The following is a 14,441-nucleotide window of genomic DNA, read 5'->3' as shown; positions in this document are numbered from 1 at the left end:
AAGATGGGTGAACTAGAGATACTGTTGTACGAGGAGGATTTGGATTTTGTGGGAATTTCAAAGATCTTTTTCAACAGCTCTCATGATTGGCTGGAAACCATTCAAAGGTATAACCTTTATCACAGGGATAGAGAGGATAAAAAAGGGGGAGGGGTATGACTGTATATCAATAATAATGTATAAGTGAATGTGAGAAATTACATCACTAAGCGTGCAAGGGAGGAGATGGAACCCTTATGGGTAGAGCTCCAAAGGTATGACGCTACGAGGAAAATAATACTGGGCGTAAGCTATATGCCTCCTAACCTGAGAGACGGATCTCCTATATATAAGCTGGATTAGCAGCAAGGATGGGAAGTTTTATCATAATGGGGGATTTTAATTATCCAGACATAGACTGGGCAGAGGGAATTACGCATTCGTCTAAGGCTCATCACTTTCTAAATGTCTTGCAGGACAATTTTATGGGTCAGGCGGTAGACACACCAACTAGGAATAAAGCGTTACTGGATCTACTGATTACCAACAATTCAGACCTGATCAGGGATGTGGAAATACGGGCCAATTTAGGCAACAGCCACCACAGGTCAATTGGCTTCAGTATAACTCACACAAATAGGAAACATAAGGGCAATACAAAGACACCGAATTTCAAGAGCCAACATCCCTAAACTACGAACCTTGCTAGAAGGCATGAATTGGGATAAAATCCTAGGAACAAAGAACACGGAGGAGAAATGGGTTTACTTTAAAAGCATATTAAATAAGGGCATTAGCCAATGCATCCCATTGGTTAATAAATTTAAAAGAGCGAACAAAAGTCCTGGATGGCTTAACTCCAATGTAAAAATGCATATAAAAGCAAAGGAGAAGGCCTTCAAAAAATACAAGGTTGAGGGATCATCATCAGCATTCAGACTTTATAAAGAATGCAACAAGAAATGTAAGGGTGCAATTAGGGCATCTAAGATAGAACACGAAAGACATATAGCGGAGGAGAGCAAAAAAAATCCCAAGAAATTCTTTAAGTATATAAACAGTAAAAAAGGGAGGACGGGCCATATTGGCTCCATAAAGAATGAGAAAGGACCTGCTCTGGTTACAAAGGATTGGGAGATGGCGAAGGTATTGAATTTATTCTTCTCCGCAGTCTTCACGAGGCTATCGGGGGGCTTCAGTAACCAAAACTACAGTGTTTATCCTTATGACACATCACAGGAAGCACCTCCATGGTTAATAGAGGACAGAATTAAAATTTGACTTGGGAAACTTAACATTAATAAATCACCGGGACCAGAGGGCTTGCATCTGAGGGTACTTAAGGAACTCTGTCAAGTAATTGCCAAACCATTGTTCCTAATTTTTACTGACAGTCTACTGACTGGAATGGTACCAGCTGATTGGAGAAAAGCCAATATAGCACCAATATAATATTTAAAAAGGGCCCACAATACATCCCTGGGAATGACAGATCAGTTAGCCTAACATCAATAGTATGTAAGCTCTTGGAGGGGATGATAAGGGACTATATACAAGATTTTAGTAATGAGAACGGTATCAATGTGTCAGGGCTGGGCTCAGTCTTCCTTCTCTGAGCTGGCTGCTGAGCTGTCAGCTAATTGCCAGCTCCTTTCTCTCCACTGTGACTCAGCTGTTGTTGATCTGCTCATCAATCCTGCCTACTTAAAGCCGACAAGCTCACTTCATCTTTGCCTTTGCCTTTGGTCACATCACAAGAAACAATCTCCTGCGTTCCTGTTTAAAGACCGGCTTTGCTGACATCCCTTCTGGCCATTGGCATGGACCATAGGGTGAGTACCTGGATTGAAAACTGGCTACAAGGCCGAGTTCAGAGGGTGGGGATAAATAGGGAGTACTCGGAATGGTCAGGGGTGGGAAGTAGGGTCCCCCAGGGTTCTGTGCTGGGACCAATTCTATTTAGAAAAAGGGGGGGAGGGATACCGCGCTACAGAAAAGATAAGCAAAACTTGCAAGAAAGCAGCAGCATATGGTGCGATAACACAGAAAATCAGATAAAATTTGAAAATCTGCGCTAAAAAATCTCAATATTATGAGTCCACAGAAACTGACATAAAAACAGGGAAATCCTTATTTCTGGACCACTTGAAGACTTGAAATCACCACAGTGTACACACACAAACAAAACGAGTGCCCCAACAAGAGTTCCACTTGTGGGGAACTCTGTGCAGAGACTGTGGGTATAAAATTGCAGCTCATTGCAATACCATCCAAGCACGGTCACAATCTTGTGGGATACCCAGGGTGCTTTCCTTGCTAAAGGTTTGGTTCCTACGAGGTTCATGTGTCTTCGGTGCAAGCTAAAGGCAGCGGTTGAGATATAGCCAAACGCTGTTTATGCTTTGCCATCTGCATCCAATTGAGTGTATACGGATATTCCAGTGGGACAGAGAAATCGATCTGCAATATCTGAATTTCTATTTCCACTGTGGTCATCTGCAAGCTTAAAGATCTAGGCTGGGCTAGAGCCACCTGCCTTTTAAGCTTGCCATCTGTAAGCAGAATTTACACTCGTTTTGTTTGTGTGTGTACACTGTGGTGATTTCAAGTCTTCAAGTGGTCCAGAAATAACGATTTCTCTGTTTTTATGTCAGTTTCTGTGGACTCATAATATTGAGACTTTTTAGCGCAGCTTTTCTAATTTTAACCAATTCTATTTAAATTGTTCATAAACGACCAGAAGGATGGGGTAAACAGTTCAATCTCTGTATTTGTGGACAATGATATGCTAAGCAGGACAATAACTTCTCGGCAGGATGTGGAAACCTTGCAAAAAGACCTGAACAAATTAATGGGGTGGGCAACTACAAGGCAAATGAGGTTTAATGTAGAAAAATGAAAAATAATGCATTTGGGTGGCAAAAATATGAATGCAATCTATACACCGGGGGGAGAACCTCTGGGGGAATCTAGGATGGAAAAGGACCTGGGGGTCCTAATAAATAATAGGCTCAGCAATGGCATGCAATACCAAGCTGCTCTTAACAAAGCAAGCAGAATATTGGCATGCATTAAAAAGGGTATCAACTCCAGAGATAAAACAATAATTCTCCCGCTCTACAAGACTCTGGTCCGGCCTCACCTAGAGTATGCCATCCAGTTCTGGGCACCAGTCCTCAGAAAGGATGTACTGGAAATGGAATGAGTACAAAGGAGGACAACAAAGCTAATAAAGGGTCTGGAGGATATTAGTTATGAGGAAAGGTTGCGAGCACTGAACTTATTCTCTCTGGAGAAGAGACGCTTGAGAGGGGATATGATTTCAATTTATAAATACTGTACTGATGACCCCACAATAGGGATCAAACTTTTTTTCACAGAAGGGAGTTTAACAAGACACAAGGCCACTCATTAAAATTGGAAGAAAAGAGGTTTAACCTTAAACTATGTAGCGGGTTCTTTACTGTAAGAGCGGCAAGGATGTGAAATTCCCTTCCACAGGCGGTGGTCTCGGGGGGGCATTGATAGTTTAAAAAAACTATTACATAAGCACCTGAACGACCATAACATACAGGGATATACAATGTAATACAGACATATAATCACACACATAGGTTGGGCTTGATTTTCAACCTTACCTTCTATGTAACTATGTAACTAAGTATTCCCAAGCTGTTTATTGTCAGCATTGATGAGAACGCAACTTCAGTTCCTACCTGACGCCAGTAAGAGTCAGCGACTGTTGTTATGGTAAATGCAAAAATTGATTTTATGTTATTAAGAAGGAAATGAACTCTGGAAGCTGTGCCTGAAAAAAGCAGACAGAGAACAAAGGACTAGTCAAGAGTATTGCTTGTGGTATCTCTGCAGCTGATCTTTGCCCATTACTGACTTACCATGCCTTGTTCTGAACTGGGTCTCTGTGGTGAGGCGGCCATCTTGGTAGAGGCAGAGTTTTGCTTCCCCATATCAGATTCTTCAGCAAAGAGAACAGCTCTGTAGTGGTATCACCAAATCTCACCCCAAATCTCCTGGCTAGCAGTCATAGGCAGCATCACCTTTAAAGTGATTACATTTTGTTGTTTTGCAGCCTGAAATGAAGACAACACACATTTTTTTGTTTTAGCCAGCTGCATTTACTGGTACAACTTATAACATCCAAGTGAAAAATAGAACACCAACATGTCAGAAAAAAAAAAAAATCAAAAACAGAACCACTGAATTGGATAAAGGATCACCCCCTTGTGTCAGTATTTTGTTGAACCACCTTTTGCTTTAATTCCAGCCTTTAATCTGTTGGGATATGTCTCTACTAACTTTGCACATCTAGACTTTGCAATATTTGCCATGTATTCTTTGCAGAATTGCTCAAGTTTAGTTAAATCTGATGGTGACCATTTGTGGACTGCAGTCTTCAAAGCCTTCTAAGGAGTTTCAATGGGGTTTATGTCTGTGCTCTGACTAGGCCATGCAAGGACATTCACATTTTTCTCCTTCAACCACTGTGTGGTCGTTGTTGCTGTGTGCTTTGGGTCATTGTCATGTTGGAAGGTAAACCTTCTTCGCATTCACAACTTTCTGGCAGAGGGCAGCAGATTTTCCTCAAGAATTTCACAATATTTTGCCCCATCCATTTTTCTTCTATCCTGACAAGTGAGAAACACCCCCATAAAAGGATATTACCCCCTCCCATAACAGGATATAACCACCTCCATGCTTTACCGTAGGAATGGTGTTATTTGGATGGTGAGCTGTTTTGATTTCCGCCAGACATCATTTGTGGTTGAGGCCAAATCATTGAATTTTAGTCTCATCTGACCATAACAACGTTTTCCATGTGGCCCCAGAATCCTCTTTAAGGTTAAAATCAATATTTATCATGGGCTATAGGCACTCAATATTTTGGGTCTGTCAGTTGCAGGAAAGTCCACTCTGGTGGAATTTTCACCTTTGACAGAACTGAGGCTTTTGAAACCACCTTATTTGGTGGTAATCAATGGAGGAAAAGGAAAAGTAGAAGGGTTGTGGTTTATATCTCCTTGATATTTCAGTGCCCATACTCTGCTGGATGATCAAAAGCAAGTGGATTTAGTTAAAATATTACATTTTTTGAATATCTGATTTTATGTTTGTATACTGTTTTGAGGTACTCTAGATTCTAGCAAAAATTGCTATAAAACAACGAAAAAAAACCCAGAAATTAAATGATTAATAGAATAGGCTTGACATAAAGTAAAAAAATAATACATTTATATAATTTACAAATACAGAGCATTGGCACATCCGGTCATTTTCATGTGCATTGGTATTTGCGTTCTTTTAACATGTTTTTAGGCTTCGATATTTTGATGTAGCCAGTGGAAAGCTAGTTTCCAGAACGAGGAGACAGTTTTTCAGCATATTTTTATGCAACTTTTTTAGGTGTTTTTCAGGCCCACTGATGTCTATTGTGGCCAAAAATGCACAATCGTGCCCCAGAAAAGCTCATGAACTTGTAGTGAGAGTTGAGTGACAGCACATTGCTGAGATGTGAATGGGCAAAATAGAATACCATGGAAGTCTGATGCTGAGGGTTGAGCTTTCTGGAAATGCTCTTCAAACTGTTCATGTGTGAATGGGGGCTTAGGCCCCTTTCACAGCTGTGAGATTTATTGTGATTCGTCCATCACGTAACAATGTGTAGCAAGAGGAATCCCATTATTGTCTATGGAGTGTGACAGTGCGAAGCTCTGCCACTGTGGAAGTTTAGGGGAAAATTACACAGGATTGGCATTAAGGCCTAATGCAAAGTTCTAGACCAGTGGCCTCCAAACTGCAGCCCCTGGGCCAGATGCGGCCCTTTGCTTGCATTTATTTGGCCCTTGGGGCACTATTCCTCCTACTGTTACAAAGTACTATTCCTCCTACTGATACCATAAATGAGGCACCATTTCTTCCACTGACGACCAACAATGGGGCATAATTCCTTCCACTGACACCCAATAATGGAATATTATTCTTTCCATTGATCTAAATGCCAAACTGCAGCCCCTGGACCACGGCCCTTTGCTTCCATTTATTTGGCCCTTGGGGCACTATTCCTCCTACTGTTACAAAGTACTATTCCTCCTACTGATACCATAAATGAGGCACCATTTCTTCCACTGACGCCAACAATGGGGCATAATTCCTTACACTGACACCCAATAATGGAATATTATTCTTTCCATTGATCTAAATGCTGAAACACTATTCCTCCCACTGATACCAACGATAGGGCATTATTCCCTCCACTGACACCAGCGAAAGGGAACTGTTCCTTCCCCCGACACTAATGATGGGGCCCAATTAATAATTTTTTACTCCCAAGCCAGAGGCATTGTTGACGCCCACTGACACTGGTGTATTTTTTAGTCCCACTGGCATCAATCCGTCTGGTCCCCCTATAGTCTGAAGAACAGTAAACTGGCCCTTCGTTTAGAACGTTTGGAGACCCCTGTTCTAAACATCCCAGATCACCCAATTTCCATCACCTTCACATCTCAGATCAGCCCAATTCCTTCACCTTCACATCTCAGATCAGCCCAATTCCTTCACCTTCACATACTTTGTAAACTGATCTGAGGAGAGAAGGTGAATGAATTGGGGTGATCTGAGATGTGAAGGTGAATGAAATTGGGTGATCTCAGGCGAGAAGGAATAGGAATGATCTGATATGTGAAGGTGAAGAATTGGTCTGACATCCCTGAGACAGCTGTTTTTGATATTCTCCTTATTCTGTAGTCCTGGAGGTTCTAAAGTGTCTTGGGTGTACAGAACCTTCAATCCTGTGTCTGGACTTTATTGGATACCCTCCCGGAGTACACAGGTGTGCAGGGTTGTTATATACACAAGCCCGAGGATAGCTCAGAGCTCCCAGTGTTAAGACAGCTCCCATATTGGAGACAGGGGTCAGAGGTGCCCAACCCAGAAGTCAATAGACAGGAGGTCTAAACCAGGGATTGGAGGTGCCCCAGCCAGCAGCCAGGAGTCAGGAGACAGGAGGTCTAAACCGGGGATCGGAGGTGCCCCAGCCAGCAGCCAGGGAACAGGAGGTCTAAACCAAGGGTTGGAGGTGCCCCAGCCAGGAGACAGGAGGTCTCGTCCCAGGAGTCAGGTCAGCTCCTATCACAGTGTCAGAAAAGCCACTATCAAGAGGCCAGAAGTGTATTGTGCAGCAAGGCTAAGTGAGCCGAGTGAACCAGGAAAGCTGAACCAGTCAGATGGACTGGCAAGAAGAGCAGCTCACAAGGGAGCCATTGGAATTTTCAGTTGACTGTTTATGTTGAAGTGGAAGAGCCCCTGCATGGGCAACTGATGCTTATGTGAATTTTATTTTCTGTTCAAAAAAAGTAGGCTGTCATGCCCTAAAACACAGTTTGAACTGGCACAAAGCGCCTACAACATGGGCATAATCACCCCGACACTATAGGACCTCTTGATATCTATGCAACATGTCTCTGGAGACTTGGAAAAAGGTGCAGGTGCTTCTTTTTGGTGCAACATGGTGCATTTGTATTTAATGTATTTGTCTCTAAATACTGACTGTTAGGTGGAATACACAAGCAAATATAAATTGGTTTTAACACAACACGAAGAGCCTCAATTATAAAAATGGCAAAGAAAAAGTAATGTTGCTGCTGATCCCATTAGATGATTTGCTACTTTTTTCCCTTTTTTTTTTTCACTTTTGGAAACGAGAGCAGGAATGTGATTGGTTCCTTTTCTTGGATCCAGGTATCATAGTGTGTGGGGAGTTTCTGTCTCGTATTATGGAGGTGGCAGTTAAAGAACTCAGAACCTAAAAGGGTTAAAGTTGGCGGTCTTCATGTCAGTGTTGGCAGTATGAAAGGGTCTCTGTATACCTCAAAAGACTCTCTGTGTCCCGAGGAGACTTATATCACATGCTGGCTGCGAGCATGGTATGTAGGAGGTACCTTAATACACGCTCAATGCTAGCTTTATTCTGGTGCTGGCTTAGATTAATGCTGCATCCAAATCCGAGTAACCCCTAGACATGAGTGGGCTCAAGAGCTTGCATTTTATTTTGCTTAAAGATCCTTTAATGTTTTGTTGACCCAATCGCTAAAATATCATATAAGCTTTAGGCTGCATGCACACCTGAGTTCTTTGTGAATGCGTGCAAAATCACGTGTTTTTGCGTGCGCTTATGAAACATGCGGAAACCACATGTTGCGATTGCGATGCCCTTAACTATTAACGGCACCCCAAAGGCAACAAGCAGACACATTAAAATATGTGACAAATGCGCCAAAGCGCGCAAAGTTCAACACCCAAAGAGCTACTTTGGCGCAATTGTCGCATGTAAACCATTAAAATTAGTGGGCCCCCCTATGCTTGTTGCATGAAAATGCATACAATATGCACAAAAAAAAGCAGGCAAAAACACGCGTTCACAAAACACTAGCCTTAGAGGAGTTCTATAGTGTTCAAAGCAAAGTTTCATTCTAGCAGAGGATAGAAATCAACATCTGGATTCTGATTGGCTGCCGTGGGTAATTCAGTTACATTTCCCCTTGATAGGTTTTAACCTTTAATTCAAATATCTACAAGCCGTTCCTCTAGGACATTATGTTCTTCTTTTTGCGGAAGAAACGTGTACACTGGTTTTTAAATTATAGAAGACTGGTAATGCTGGGTTCCCCAGGGAATAATGATGGCATAACTTTATAGAATTGTATAAATGGGAGAACATTTTGTACGGTTGTTAAGTGCACAAAAATATCATGTAAATACGGTTCCTGCAGGGACGTGCAATCATATGTAATTATAAGACAGAACGTCATAAACCCTATAGAGAAGTAGAATATTCAACATAAACATTTACATATATAATCTGTATGATGATATTATCCTTATTATTATCAGAAATAATAATAATAGGGGGCATTTTGTGATAAAAGAAATAAAGAAATGGGTTGGGGGCTTGGGCATGAGCAGACACATGAGCGGATCTCTGCTAAAATCTGGGAGAGGCCACAGTGTGTCTGCGCATATGCAGTATATCGTTCCAAGATGGCAGTGCGGTAGCACAGCAACAAATGAGAACTTTGGGCTGGAAGGAGGACAAAGCTGGACTTCATGGGCTATTATTATTACAGGTACCTATATAGCACCACAATTTATGCAGCGCGTTACATATATATTGTACATTCACATCAGTCCCTGCCCTCAGGAAGCTTACACTTTAAGGTCCCTAATATACATTCATATATACACGTTAGGGCCAATTTAGAGAGAAGCCAATCAACCTACCAGCAAGACTTTGGAGTGTGGAAGGAAACCCGAGTACTGGGAGGAAAAGCCACGCTGGCACAGGTAGAACATGCAAACTCCAGCAGGTAGTGCCATGGTTGCGATTTGAACTGACAACCCTATTACTGCTAGGTGGAAGTCATAACCACTTAACTGCTGTGCTGCCCCTAGTGGACTAGTATGTTTTATTTACATGCAGGGGTTGATTTACTAAAACTGGGAGAGTGCAAAATCTGGTGCAGCTCTGCATGGTAGCCAATCAGCTTCTAACTTCAATTTGTTCAATTAAGCTTTGACAAAAAAAAAAAAGAGAACTGGAAGCAGATTGGTTTCTATGCAGAGCTGCACCAGACTATGCACTCTCCAGTTTTGGTAAATCAACCCCACTGTGACAATTATCACGGACTAGAATTTTGTTTTTAGCTAGAACAACTAAATGCTATTTTTTATGTTTTTTAATAGAGAAGAGAGGGATTAGAACCACTGTCATCCTAATATTTGTCCTGTTTACTGTTATCACCAAGAGCGAAAGTGAAAGAAAATCCTAAATTGTTTGTCACCAGAATAGGAAAAGAGGGGAAATCTTCCAATGGGGATATTAGAGGCTGGTGGGGTGGGCCCTGTGATGGGGAACTGCATGATTGTTGGGTCTCTGTGATGGCAGAACTCTGTTGAGATGGGGGACTCATGCATGGAAGGCCTTTGATGTATAGGGGTGACTCTGATGTGATGAGGAGCTCCTAGGTATAAGGGAGGCTATGATGTGATAGGGAACCTCCGATTTGAAGGGGGCACTCTATTGTTATGTGGAGACCTCTTACATGTTGGAGGACCTCTGATACGAATGGGGGACCTCTAACATAATAGGAGACCTCTTTATGTGATGGAGGAACCTCAGCATTATGGTGGGCCTCTGAGGTGAGGGGGGACTCTGATGTGATGGAGGAACCTCTGGCGTGAAGGTGGTCTCTGACATGATGGGAGACCTCTGATGTGTTGGGAGACCTCTGATTTGAAAGGTGCACTCTTATTTGATGTGAGGACCTCTGGCATGATGGGGGGCCTCTGACGTCAAGGGGGATACTGATGTAATGGAGGAAGCTCTGACATAATGGGGGACTCTCACGTGATGGGAGATCTCTGATGTGATGGGGGATCTCTGATATGAAGGGGGCACTAATGTGACAAAGGAACCTCTGACATCATGGCGGGCCTCTGACATGATGTGTGGACCTCTGATGTGATAGAGAAACATCTGATGTGATAGAGGAACCTCTGACATTATGGGAGACCTCTGATGTGATGGGTAACCTCTGATTTGAAAAGGGCACCATAATGTAATGTGGGGACCTCTGACATGATGGGGGGCCTCTGATGTGAATTGGGGACTCTGATTTAATAGGGGGTCCTCTGATATAATTTATGTGATGGAGGAACCTCTAACATGATGGGGGGGCCCTAGCATGAAGAAGGGACCTAATAGGGGACCTCTAATGTGACAAAGGAACCTCTGACATCATTGCGGGCCTCTGACATGATGTGTGGATCTCTGATGTGATAGAGGAACCTCTGACATTATGGGAGACCTCTGATGTGATGGGTGACCTCTGATTTGAAGGGGGCGCCATAATGTAATGTGAATGGGGGACTCTGATGTAATAGGGGGACCTCTGATATCATTTATGTGATGGAGGAACCGCTAACATGATGGGGGGCCCTAGCATGAAGAAGGGACCTAATAGGGGACCTCTAATGTGACAAAGGAACCTCTGACATCATTGCGGGCCTCTGACATGATGTGTGGATCTCTGATGTGATAGAGGAACCTCTGACATTATGGGAGACCTCTGATGTGATGGGTGACCTCTGATTTGAAGGGGGCGCCATAATGTAATGTGAATGGGGGACTCTGATGTAATAGGGGGACCTCTGATATCATTTATGTGATGGAGGAACCTCTAACATGATGGGGGGCCCTAGCATGAAGAAGGGACTTTCTAATGTGATAGGGGACCTCTGATTTGAAAGGGACACTCTGATGTGATGTAGGGACCTCGGACATGATGGGAAACCTTTGATTTGATAGGGAGACTTCGAATGTGATGGGGGGACTCTGGTGTTAAGAGGGGACTCTAAATGTGATGGGGACCTCTGACATAATAGGGGACCTCTGATACGATGGAGAAATCTCTGACATAATGGGTGACCTCTCACATGATAGGGCTCTGAAGTAAAGGGGGATTCTGATGTGATGAGGGACCTCTGACATGATGGGGGACCTCTGATGTAATGAGGGTGCCTCGGATGTGATGAGGGACCTCTGACATGATGGGGGACCTCTGATGTAATGAGGGGGCCTCGGATGTGATGAGGGACCTCTGACATGAAGCAAAGTTAATTTCATCACAGTTTTTGTGTAGTACATTGTCTCAGGCTCGGGTTCTCCATTGATAAGTAATATTAAAATTTTCTGCATTTTAGACTAGGGTTGGGAAATGCAGCTAGAAGTCCCACATATATCTTGAAAATATATCTCATATATCTTGGCTGTCTGATACTGAGACTTCCATACTTTATTAAGACAAATGTACAATTTTGGAAGGTAGTGCCCCTTTAAGCATGGCGTAGAAGGAGGAAGGTTAGGATATTATGAAGGACGAATCCTCATGACAATTATTAGCTGAAGAGTCTTTAAGAAAAGGAGGGGATGGCTCTGTCTGCTCAGAGCCGCCGCATGATACCTTGTGCCAAGCTTCTTCTCTGCCTCCGGCAAGGGCTCTGCCTTCCAACAGCTTCGAAGAGTCTCTCCCCTCTCTTCATCTCTGTGGGGAGGAAATAAAACAGCATTTCAAAAAGATATTCCACCACTTAGAATCTTAGAATGAGGACATTACACCAGATCTGCTAAAAGAGCCACAGGCATGGCGCAGGACCGCGGCACTGGATGACGCTGTGCTCCACTTATTGGTTTATTAGGAGGAAAATTGTCTTACAAGGATAAATGGAGGTTATATTGTAACTCTATGATAAACAAGCGTGCGGCATGCAGAGAATTCATAACAGGATCTGCCTCCAGAGCGTAAGTTCCAAGAATGTGAAATGTGTGCCCATTCCTCCCTTATAGAGCTACGCATATAAAAAAAGCAAAAAAAAAACCTGCACAATTCTTGTCTGAAATTACTAAATATAAAAAGTTAAAGTGGTCCTCTCAGCAACTTCACCAGACTGCCAGAATACAATTCTAGTATGTCACAATATATCGCAATGGGGTCATTTCTCAAAAATGCTCCAAGCTTCTCAGCTATCTCATGTCCTACAGTAAGGGAAAAAAGTATTTGATCCCCTGTTAATTTTGTATAGTTGCCCACTGACAATGAAAGGATAAGTCTATAATTTTAATGGTTGTTTTTTTTTTTTTAACAGTGAGAGACAGAATAACAACAAAAAAATCCAGAAAAGGGGAGTGTTACCTGTATTAAAGAAGCAAATCGATCAATCAGATTCCAATCTCTCCACCATGGCCGAGACCAAAGAGCGGTCCAAGGATGTCAGGGACAAGATTGTGGACCTACACTAGGCTGGAAAAGACTACAAGACCATCGCCAAGCAGCTTGGTGAGAGGATGACAGTAAGTGGTGCGATTATTCGCAAATGGAAGAAGCACAAAATAACTGTCAATCTCCCTCGGTCTGAGGCTCCATGTAAGGTCTCACCTTGTGGAGTTTCAATGATCCTGATTACGGTGAGGAGTCAGCCCAAAACTATACGGGAGAATCTTGTCAATGATCTCAAGGCAGCCGGGACCATAGTCACCAAGAAAACAATTGGTAACACTATGCCTTGAAGGACTGAAATCCTGCAGCGCCTGTAAGGTCCACCTGCTCAAGAAAGTACATGTACAGACCTAGCTGAAGTTTGCTAATGAACATCTAATTGATTCAGAGGAAAACTGGGTTTTGTTCAGTTGAGACCAAAATCAAGCTCTTTTGCATCAACTCAACTCGCCGTGTTTGGAGGAGGAAGAATGCAGCCTATGAACACCATCCCCACCATCAAACATGGAGGTGGAAACATTATGCTTGGGGGGGTGTTTTTTAACTAAGAGGATAGGACAACTTCACTGCATCAAAGGGACGATAGATGGGGCCATGTACCATCAAATCTTGGGTGAGAACCTCCTTCCCTTAGCCAAAGCGTACGGCACAGCTTCCCTTTGTGTTTACTCTGCTTCAGTTAGTGAATGAACAGGAATCACTCAGCACAGAGCATTTCCCATTCATTCACTGTCCAGTAATGCTGAGGCTACAGAGAAAGGGACGGGGAAATCTCTGTCCTCAGTCCTTTTCTCTGTCTCAAAACGGAGACATCAGGGGTCTTTTTAGACCACTGATATTTCACCAAAGCCCCCCAACGCAGCTACTAAAAATAAAAGAATATTAAAGAAATTATTTAAAAAAATAAAATGGTAAAAATACAAAAAAAATTAAATAATAAAAATTAAAAAAACTACTGAAACCATCCATTGCCCTACTGACACCGTTACCTTACTGACACCTTCCATGTTTTAATACATTTTAAAATATTTGTTTACATTTATTTATGAGTGTGTGTGTTTGTGTGTGTATGGACTGTATGTGTGTGTGTCTATATATATATATATATATATATATATATATATATATATATATATGTATATATACCAGGGATCTCAAACTGGTGGCCCTCCAACTGTTGCGAAACTACAAGTTCCATCATGCCTCTGCCTGTGGGAGTCATGCTTGTAATGGTCATCCTTGCCATGCCTCATGGGACTTGTAGTTTCACGACAGCTGGGGGGCCACCAGTTTGAGACCCCTGATATATATACACACACACACACACACGTTTTGAGCTTTGGGGTGCACACACTAATGCAATAGGCTGCACACACCTATGGATGTGAGAATACAATAGAGTAGAGGGAGGGATTCCCCCCTCCACCCTGAGTGTGTGGATGGGGGACTTGATTAATTTGCTTTCTTTTAAACGCTGGTTGAAAGAAAAAAATGAATCATGTATGGCCTGACTAGCCTGACTAGCCATAGTCATCCTAGGTCAGGAAGTGAGCAAAAACGAAAGAGTGGTAAGCTGCAATATGTTACAATTTATTCTTGTGTTTAGATTTGCTT

General features: G+C 42.6%; 1 protein-coding gene across 1 annotated transcript in view; it reads left to right on the top strand.

Moving 5' to 3' along the window:
* The window catches only part of LOC143923871 (uncharacterized), a 115,400-nt gene extending 101,492 nt beyond the window's left edge, over positions 1–13,908 (top strand). The window contains exon 3 of the mRNA XM_077447803.1: positions 12,697–13,908. Coding sequence (XP_077303929.1) covers positions 12,697–12,850 — 154 coding nt within the window. The 3' untranslated portion in view covers positions 12,851–13,908. The remainder of the gene's footprint in view (positions 1–12,696) is intronic.
* Positions 13,909–14,441: the final 533 nt, after the last annotated feature.

This window comes from Lithobates pipiens, unplaced genomic scaffold, assembly GCF_037356315.1.
Source record: "Lithobates pipiens isolate NorthernLeopardFrog02 unplaced genomic scaffold, aLitPip1_a1.2 Scaffold_22, whole genome shotgun sequence".
Taxonomy (NCBI): Eukaryota; Metazoa; Chordata; class Amphibia; order Anura; family Ranidae; genus Lithobates; species Lithobates pipiens.
Note: the sequence above shows the minus strand (reverse complement) of the source record. Positions and strands in the feature narration are given on the sequence as shown.